The sequence below is a fragment of the Necator americanus genome, chromosome X (genome assembly GCF_031761385.1).
Source record: "Necator americanus strain Aroian chromosome X, whole genome shotgun sequence".
In the NCBI taxonomy this organism is placed as follows: domain Eukaryota; kingdom Metazoa; phylum Nematoda; class Chromadorea; order Rhabditida; family Ancylostomatidae; genus Necator; species Necator americanus.
The window spans coordinates 27,698,915-27,709,062 of NC_087376.1; the positions used below are offsets into that span (position 1 = coordinate 27,698,915).

At 41.1% G+C, this 10,148-nt stretch overlaps 1 protein-coding gene across 4 annotated transcripts; it reads left to right on the forward strand.

Moving 5' to 3' along the window:
* Nucleotides 1–146: 146 nt before the first annotated feature.
* Nucleotides 147–9,864, forward strand: RB195_025710 (uncharacterized protein; the record flags this gene model as incomplete). 4 transcript variants are annotated; one of them, XM_064213964.1, is made up of 10 exons in its annotated part: nucleotides 147–226; nucleotides 5,657–5,755; nucleotides 6,124–6,216; nucleotides 7,432–7,533; nucleotides 8,412–8,544; nucleotides 8,620–8,731; nucleotides 8,798–8,872; nucleotides 8,934–9,079; nucleotides 9,150–9,464; nucleotides 9,778–9,864. In XM_064213964.1, 10 exons carry the CDS (start codon nucleotides 147–149, stop codon nucleotides 9,862–9,864), a joined length of 1,242 nt encoding a protein of 413 aa, XP_064069845.1. The 4 variants fall into 4 exon arrangements, with proteins under 4 accessions (XP_064069845.1, XP_064069846.1, XP_064069847.1 ...); XM_064213967.1 differs by lacking the exons at nucleotides 147–226; nucleotides 5,657–5,755; nucleotides 6,124–6,216 and adding an exon at nucleotides 5,138–5,142 and having other exon boundaries at nucleotides 7,432–7,611; XM_064213966.1 differs by lacking the exons at nucleotides 147–226; nucleotides 5,657–5,755; nucleotides 6,124–6,216 and adding an exon at nucleotides 5,138–5,142.
* Nucleotides 9,865–10,148: the final 284 nt, after the last annotated feature.

Consider the following 10,148-nt stretch of genomic DNA (forward strand, 5'->3'; position numbering starts at 1 on the left):
GCTATTCTTAACGGGTACCATGTGAAACACTCCATATTCAACAATCCTGTTGTAAATAGCGATAATTTCTTTTTTCCTTGCATATCTCTGCAAAGCCACAAACCCTTCAACTCTGATAATTTATGCTCAACTTTTATTCATATTCAATGTTAGAGCGCATGATCTCACGGCCTGAGGCTCATCATCATAGGCACGATATGCCTTATTCCTGTTGTTTCATGAAAGAGTGAGTGACAAAGAGAAAAAAATGATAAGAAACGCCCTCACCGCATTTATATTGCGCAATATATTGAGGATATGTCCCGTTCAAGCAAGCAGATGAGCTTTATTCTCTTGTTTTACTACTGTTCGAGGCTGTACGGTTCCGCCATGTCATATTCTTGCTTGTTGATGTATCAACATGTAAATCAGTTGCTTATAATTGTGCCGGATAAATTATTTTCTGCTATTGAATTTACAAAAAAAACATGTACCAAAGTTCTGGAGTACTAACGAGAATGGATCTAACTCTTCTCACCTATACTTATGATTTGAGCAAAAATTCGGTGAAGCAATTCCCTCTTCAAGATTCTCGTCCGGATATCTCTTATGGAATTTCTGGGCATTCATCTCTGGTTAGCGCGTTGTCATCGGACGTACTTATCTAGATTCAAATTCGGGATTTTTTTTTATTTACTAAACATAAAAAAAAATCTTTAGTGCATGACAATTATGAACCAGATGACAGGACAGTTGTAACCTTAGAGAGGATCATTAGGTTAAAAAAAAGTTCGTGTGGCCTCTTGTCGGCCCTTTTATCCTCGTAGGCTCTCCCATAAACTGCTTTTTCGACACATCATAGCGTATAATTAGGTCAAAATGATTTGAAGCTCGGCGCAGTTGTGTAAGCGGCTGCGCTCGAAGAGGCGCGGTTAAGCCGCTAGTTGTGACCAGTGTCAACCGTGCAGTTGGGAAAATCCCTCCTGAAAACGACTCTCTCGTTTTTTTTTGGTGTAGCCGCTCATTTAGCAATGAAAAATTAGTTATAATAAGCAGAATTGAAGAAACAAATTGGACGCTTAATAATTAGATGAAATAGTGCAATATAGTAAGTACTACATCGGATATTAATTTTAAGAAAAGTGTTGCAAGTAAAATTAAAAATACATAATATAATATAGAAGCCAATGATAGCTCACTACAAGGATTAGAAGTGTGTCAGTACATATGCACACTTATAAGTTGAAAAGATGAGAAAGATTTCAACGTGTGTTCGGCAAAACAACTTTTTTTGACAGTGTTAACAAACGGGCAACAGTACAAACCGCTCCAAAACCATTGTTTTGCAAAAAGGAAAACAACTGAGAACGACACAAACACACTTTAGAACCAAATCATAATTTTAACACATTTCGCATGATAATTACATAGAATTTTATTCATTGACCATGAAATAGATCGGGCAGTGAGTTCGATCCCCGATCCACGATACTCGATCTTCCTATTTTTTACAAAATGAAAAAAAAAGACTAACGAGGATGCAGAACACATTCTAAAGCTATTCTCACACGATTTCTTACTTCCTACACACATTTTTACTCATGGACAGCGATTATAAAATATAGAATAGTTCGACCCGCGCTGGAATCATGGTTTTTGCAAACCCGAAAAAAAATTACTGAGAAGAAAATTTCACCGGCAATTTTTCTGAAATTGTACTGAGAGCATTGTTCACCGCATACAAGTGTTATTTAGATGTCATTTTAGCGATTAGCCCAGGTGATGATTGGAATTTACTGCTGGACTGATCACATTTCGTTAGGTTGAAGTAGACATGAATAACGAACTGAAGATAAAACGGAGGCCAAATGTGTCGGCTTTTTTGTTGAAGAAAATTTGCGCCATAAACAGTTAAAATATCTTTTTCAGGAACCTGTGTTCTTTTTCGGAGAGCTAGTTGAGAAGTTGAGAATTTTGGCAAAAATTTCAACTTCTTTTCAACCAGCTTTTGGGAGGATGGAAACCATATGGGAAAAAAAAGTGAAGATGAAATCTATCACCAAAAATCTTCTACAGTATACATTGAATCGAATTCATTGTTATAAAAAAATCATTCGGATTTTGGCGTACGGCCGATAATCTGAAAATTTGCACATTCGTTGCGAGATTACTGTAGCACGGTTGAAAACTTCAGTGCAATATTTTGGTAGAGCATCAAGGAGAACCCTTAACTGCAAATTTTGATTTCTGTAGCTATTCTGGTTTTCTAAAAAGCTAGTTGAGAAAAACTCGAAAACTTGCGAAAAAATAAAAGCTAGGGAGGATAAAAGCAAACTTTGTACTGATATAGGCAAATCTCTCTCTACAATTCTCCAAAAGATTTATTGCAATTATTTGAGCGTCGATATGCAGAAACTCGTGGACCCTACTTTGTACTTATTTTATCCCTAATTGTGCCTGTAGATGTCTTTTTTTGCTCAGTAACAGCATCGAAATTGCTTTTTCGAGTCATACTAGTAAATTCGTCACTGTCGCATGAGAAATGTGCTCCGTACACTAAATGCAAGGATCCCCTTGTTGTCAGAAATTGAAACCGGTCAGTTGCAATAAAGAAACTGACAGATAACATTGCGCCATCGAAGTCTCTAAGCCAGTGACCTCAATGAGCTTCGGCCGGCTATGTGTACCGGATGCTCACTCTTTGATCCCTTCTCTCATACTCAACATTTTCCATTTTCTTGGTGAAAAATTTTTAAAAAACAACTCACATAAAGGCAAGGCCGGAAGGCTTCGTTCAGAACGCATTGTATAATTTTCACTCTTTTTCCTGCCTTCGTACTCATGATCCCTTGCATTTATCTTAATCTGGATGTCATTCATTTATTTAGTGTTTTTCCAAACTAGTGCGGACCAAAAGGTAGGAAATTATGTCACTAAACTCTTTAAAACCTCTTTACACCATCTATTTTTCTAACAGTTTGCTTCCCTGTGTTCATATAAAGGCATCAGCCCACGAATCTGGGGTGGTACGGGTTTCAGGCGGGCTATGCCTATAAGAGGTCGTAGATTATGGGGAGAACAATGATTCCGTCTATTTCTTCCTGATTACCGTAAAAAACAGCCCGGAAGATACGACTTCAAGCGTCCCGGAGCGCTATTTTCTACAACGAGTTCTATTGGAGCGCGCCAACATTGTACAAGCGCTGTATCTTCAGGGCCGTTTTTTACGGCAACTAGGAAGAAATGGACGGAATCACCCTCTTTCCCACAATTTAGGGCATAACTCACCTGAAACCCGTAGATTCGTGGGATGGTGCCTCTAACATCGACTACGTTCCACTTTTGTCTCCTTTCTTTCTTCATTATTTGCTCCACTTCTGACAAGCATTACGACCACATTACTGCTCCGACACCCCTCTTACGACCTAAATCTATCAAAGCCGCTCGCTCCAGCGCGCGGCTTCCAGCGCAGCCCCTGACGCAACTGCACTGGGTTTGGGGTCGTTCTGACCCGACTATAGCCGAATCCTAAGGAAGGTGACCGCCTTACTCTTAATATGCTCACAGCATTCCATCATATCATCATGACATCAAATCATACTTCAGAAGAAATTCTCAAGTATAGCACGAGTATTACTAGATAAGTGAGATGAGGGAGTGCCGGCTCGTGATTCTTTGTCCCAAGTCATACGACGACGACGCCTCACTCCTCTGTTGTCCCCTTTTCCCCCGTTTCTTGATGATAATCCATAACGAGAATGATCATCTTTATGAATGAGAACGATCGCAGCAAGATTTGTTAAGACAGTGCTGTATTGCCGGTTGCCGACCTGTAAAGAGAATAGGTGACCGTTAGAGACTTGCCATGAATATGGAGCATCAAACCTATCCACCAAATTCTCACATCGATCATTGCCTCATCAGGAATTCAACTCGTGGATTGGGAAGTGTATCCAACTTCCACCTTATGGCAAACTTTTTTTTCGACTAGCTAAGTGCTTCAAATCAGAAGTGAGAAAGGAGATCTTCTCCAGAGGTAGGAATTACTTAACATATAAGTTGAATTTTCCACGAAGCTCAAGTCTGATGTTACTTTGTGCACTACTTTGTTTGATCAGAACCAAGATTGTTATTGATCCTTAATTTGGCTGACGTTTCGGCGTCATCGCCTTCTTCAGAATTTGGAAAATCAAGGGCAAGTGTAATCTATCACCTCAAACACCTCGTCACACCACAAGATATGGTTGAGCAAAGGGACTGCTAAGCGACCACGTCAGAGAATCACACCACAACAGCCCTCACTTTGATACCCGTAAAGCCGCGATTTTAGCGGGCCGCATGTTGTTTGAGTAGCGCCGCTCATAGTAGCTAATAACGATGCCCTTTGCATCTGAGACCGTAGGGGAAAACCCGCGTAGGTCTTGACACAGCGCCAGCTCGTTGGTCACAGTTCTGCTTTCTTTTTCACGATTGACGATTGGACTTTGGCTGTTTGGTAGAACGCTTCCAGTGTTTTTTTATTGATTTCCTTGAGCTGTAACCAAGATAGGTATTGATCGCCTTTATTAAACAACGGCTAACGTTTCGGCGTGTCTACAGAATGACGTGAGGGTTGTGGAAATACCTCCAGCAAACCTCAAGGGTCAGCTGGTACGTAATCGTGCGTATGATCGACTCTGCACAACTCCCAGCTGCGTGGTTTGCCCGTATAGCAGAGAGGGTGATTGCATGAAATCAGGAGTAGTGTATCCTATCAGGTGCAAGTTGTGCGATGACGAGTATATGAGGGAAACGGGACGTCCACTGTGTAAAAGGGTCAAGGAGCATCTAGATGGACTCGAAAAATCAAAAACCTTAACCCCCCTTGGAGCACACCGTAGAATATGTCATCCAAACTCCGAAGTGGAGGTAGAAGTTCGTATATTATCTTACGAGTCCGAGATCACAGCACGCAGAACGCTAGAGGCCTTTTGAATAACCGCCAAAAGTCCAAAAATGAACAAGAAGGATGAGTGCATTGCTATCACAAACGAGTTATCCCTATATCAAGACCTATGCGGGTTTTGATCTACGGGCGGGCCGTGAGGTCCCTATATAAAAACCCTTGTGACTCGTAGTTGTGGTACGTGGTGGTCTGCTGCGTTAACAAGTCAAGCTAATGAGGTAAGTACTAGCCAATGTGTTGCTGTTTGAGTTTGTCTACCGTTTGGATGCTCTCGGTAGGGTGATGAGGCGCTTGAGGGGACAAATCACTAATGGCTTTGAACTTTCCAGGCTCTGACGAAGGCGATAACGCAGAAACGTTAGCCGTTGTTTAATAAAGGCGATCAATACCAATCTTGGCTACAGCTCAATGGAATCAATAAAAAACTTTGTTTCAACATGCAGAGATTCAAAGACAGTCGAACATGGGCAATGCTTCCAGTGTTTTCACCTCCAGAACGTCTGATTAGATTGTTATAATCGTGACTGCTTTCTTGAAAGGGGTGTTCTCATGACTCTCAGTGATGAGGACATGGATGGGTTGATGGTTTTGTTTTTACGAGCCCACATAGCTGCTCTTTGACCTGAGTGCATAGTGTTCTTTCTGCTTCGCCAATGCACTCAGCTTCACATAATTGATCGGTGATCAGATAGATCACTTCCGATACCACTCAATACCTTGCCTTCTATTAAGGGTCGCAACTGGTATGGCCACTACTCTAACCGAGTCTTGTAGACCCATCTGTCGTAAGCCTGCTCGCATGCGTTGCTCACATCATCCGAAACAAAAAAGGTAGGAAGGGATCTTTGCTCTCTCTTCTGCTATGTGTTGGCGGCGCTCTCTTACATGGGTCCGTTCTGAATGGGAAACTTGCTGGGTACCCATTAGACTGAGTTATCTGATTAACGATGTTAACAGATGCAATGCGCCCTTCAGCCTCAGATGAAACCTCTGTGACTGTCTTAAACAAGCTTTCAATGACTGCCTTCGTTGTCTTCCAGGGGTGCGCCCAATGCTAGTAAATTATAGTCTTCTTAGAACTTTTCTTTTCCTCGGAACCACTTTGTTTTCCATTTTCCACCGTGCAGATGAAGCTGGACATTGAGAAACGGCAGCTAGTTGTCCTTGGGTTTCTCTCTGTACCGGAAGTGTTAATTCAGGAGATCGAAGCAAGTGCCCATTTCATCTTGCGTTGAGGATGTGAAACATATGAAACATGCAACAATCATCCAAATATCAGCAGTACAAAAGAGGTTCGCATTCAAGTAAGGCTTTTTTCACCTTAGACATGAAACCAACGGCTAATGTAGGCGCAGACTTTGTCTCATGCCCAAACCTCTAATCTTCCTATAATATTGCCCAGAAAAGCGAAATACGGAACATTTCAGACATTTACTCTGGAGCTTCATTATTTGCTTCACATTTCACAAATTGCTGCTCATTACTTGCTACTACGCGCGAACCCGTACATACTCGGTGACATTTGGTGTTTGGTGTTTTCTCGTTATTCGTTACTTACGTAGTCTAAAATGCTAGGACGATAGTGGATCATTGTTCTGTCTTGTACTGTTCTTTTGGTTGTACGTTTATTCTCGTCAGTCAGTTCAATTATAAGAATAATAGTCATGCATGGGATAGTCGGAGCTGGTGCTCCGACCCCCTTCACTTTTGAGCGGTTGGTGAAAGGACCTCCTTCACTTCTGGGCGGTAGGCGAAAGGATATCCCTCACGTTTGGACTGTTGACGAAAGGACCTCCTTCATTTTTGGACCTTCACTGAGGGGTGTACCTCAAATGATGAGTCGGAAGAGGATACGGCTTTTTTCTCACGCACTATGGTTCGAAGTAAATCCGATAGCGGGAAGCTTGTGGGTTTTGCTTATGACGGAAAGAACAGGGCGAGTGGCCCGGTCACATTTGAGGCGCGTGGTAACAGTTCTTGATACTCCTGTCAATTTTGTAGTCTCCGTCCATACTTCATTTAAACGTCGGTATTGTCTGTCAAACTCATTAGCAGATGGAGAGTGGTAGAAACTATCGTCCATAAGTTGGAGCTTTGTTACAGCCATGTCCAGTTCACGGGATATCACAAAAAATCCGCCTTCCAGAAAAGATCGAACAACACCATGCACTTTATTTCTTAACTTTACCTGGGCATATTTGGACCATATTTGTGCCCTGATTCTTTGAACCCCGATCACCTTTGAATTGATGGGAATCCTCAAGTTGCGGATGTTTTCTTCTCATAAACTAGATTAACCTCTTACTGACGACAGAAGAACTTGTTTACTAAGTAGATGCTTTAGATTATCCTAATCCTCTAATCAGGTGCATTAGTTGTAGCCACACCAGTTGTATAAAAGCGCATGGTCTCGGCAGCAGCTTTTTTTGGTTTTCGAGTATTTTCTCTTTAAGATGTCATTTTTCCGTTCTTTTCTGTGTGAAGTTATAAAATGCGCTCCATTTCAGATGTATGAGCACAGATTTACGACAAGGAAATAAGTGTACTATTGTAGACATCACAGTTTCTATTATAGTGTTGTGTGCAATGTGGATTTCTTCGTATTTATGGTTGGGATCTTTTGATATCTTAAGTATTAACGGCGTCAACAGCATTAGAAACGGTCATGCGACCGTTACATCCTTTATGTTAGTTGTTTTATCTAATAAAAAACTAGTAAGTAACGAAAACTAGTAATTTCGCGCGCTAATCAAGCTTATCTTTGTCGCATCTGCATATATATGGATGTGTAATTTCTTGTTTGGTGTTCATTCACTTGAAGAATTCGTTCTAGTCACATGAAGAAATGACAATCAATGTTTACTTTAGTGTGTTATTTCTTTAAATTCATTATAAAGCACTAGAAAATCTATTCAACCGAACCCTATGCAATTGGTAATTCCCCTTTTAAAGCCTTATTCTTCTTTTATCAAGGAAAACTAGGGAATTTAGAGAGAGGAAGTCTTGTGGAGGATGAATTTTCTAAGGTCTCCTTGCTACACGTCATTTTTTTTAGAAGTTTGCCTTATTCTCAGCCACATATAATAACTCTATTTTACATTTATTCTATACACATGCGTTTTATATCGGGGAAATTGTAGTTGGGGGGAGGAGTGCACTCAACCGCGCTCTTATTTCTGGACGCTATATCTTCCTTTCTTTTTGTAGTAATTTCAGCTTACATGTTACATATCAGAGATCGCTTAAAACTAATTCTTAGGTCACAGGGCTCCCTCTGATTTAGGTATTTCTTCCAGAAATAAAAGCACGGTAGAGTGCCCCCTCCCCAGCTACAGTTCACCCTTTACATCTTTAACTACGTAATAGCTGAAAACCACTCTTTTTTTAATTAAATTCTGGCTTTGTTCTCTCCTTTTGTCAAAATCACTCTACAGCATGTTTTTGTTAAAGTCATTTATTGTACTTGATAGTCATTTAGAAAATTCAGGGTGTTAAGGATGGATCTTGCAAGATCGTCTAGTTATATGGCAATCGGAATATCCAACGTAGTTATCATCACAACGCTTGCCTATATTCCTTATATGCTGACTCAAATTGACTCAGTACTAGATACGATGAAGGTGATGTTACCCTGTAATTTTAGTTAGGTTCTCTGTAGTGTAAGAAATTATAATCCAATAATTAATTTTATTCAGGTCCATAATGACGAGTTTCAAAGAATAGAGACGATGTTAAAGATGGAATTCAGAGAGTTACGAGATACACCTGGTGGCCCTCGAAAACGTCGTCACACATCAGGGAATTGCGGTAAGTTCTGTCTCTATGAAAAAATAATCTTTAAAAAATAAATTCACATCAAGATCGTCTCTTCAGCTTGTGACTCGGCAAATAATTGTCCCCCTGGAGCTAAAGGAATGCCAGGAAGAAGCGGTCTAGATGGCGAAACAGGTGATTCTATAAAACAGCAATTCCCTTTTATAGGCTCATCTCTAAACATTTTTTTTTTCAGGATCGCCCGGTAAACCAGGTGAAACTGGGGGAGTGGGAGTTGCTGGTGATTACGTGAAGCCACAAGCAACTGGTTGTAGACAATGTCCACCGGGACCCGCTGGTCAGCCTGGTTACATGGGATCTCCTGGAGAGCCTGGATCAGCGGTATCTATTTTCAAAAGAGCTAGATTAGACTGTTTTATGTACTAAGGAGATTGAGCTCTGTTTTCTCTAGGGCGATGGAGGTGCTCCAGGAATGTCTGGTCGCCCGGGAGGACCTGGTATGGCTGGAATGCCAGGAGAGAATGGTCCAGAAGGTCCTGCTGGTAACATGGGAGAGGCTGGTCCAGCAGGTAGCGATGGTGTCAGAGGAGAAAAGGGTCCTGTCGGTGAAAAAGGTCCTGCTGGGGAGATCGGAATGAAAGGAGCACCTGGATTTTCTGGTAGAGACGGAAGTAGTGGTTCTATGGGGCCTCCTGGGCCTCCAGGTGAAGATGGAGCACCAGGAAGTCCAGGATTTCCTGGTGGAATGGGATCACCTGCAATCGAGGTGAGTTCTTCGTTTTCGAGTTAAAGCAAACTGAAGCATTTGATATATGCAATGACTTTTATGCAAAGAAAAAAATTATGGTCATATTGCCATCATTGTGTTATTGATTGATGGGAGTAGCTTAAAGACATCATCCTACGAATCTGAGGTGGTACGGATTTCAGGCGGGTAATGGCTATACGGGGTCGTAAGGAAGAGGGCGGTTCCATTTATCTCTCCCTGAACATTAACAATCTAGAATTCTAGGAGTAGTCAGCATACTGAATTTTTTCTATGATACGTTACGTGGATTTTTATGATGCAACTGTTTAAGGGAGGACCAGGAGAAGATGCGAGCTATTGCAAATGTCCTGCTCGGCGATCTCTCAAGACACAACGGACCCGGAAAGTCAAGGCTTGAAAATCTTTGTGTTTTCATTTCATCACAAAATAAACGATTTGTCTCCAATCTTACTCACTGATGAAATGAATAATAGATCCAGGAATCACAACAGTAATCGATTAGTTCATGATAATATTCAACTGTTCTTACTTAATATTGTCTCTGATGAAAAGGCTCACCGTTTCCAGAACATACATGTCGTCGAAATAGATCATTCATAATTTTTAAACAAAATTCCAGTAAAATTATATAAATGATTATGTCAAAACGGATGCTCTCACGTTTTTTCCAAATATATGTCG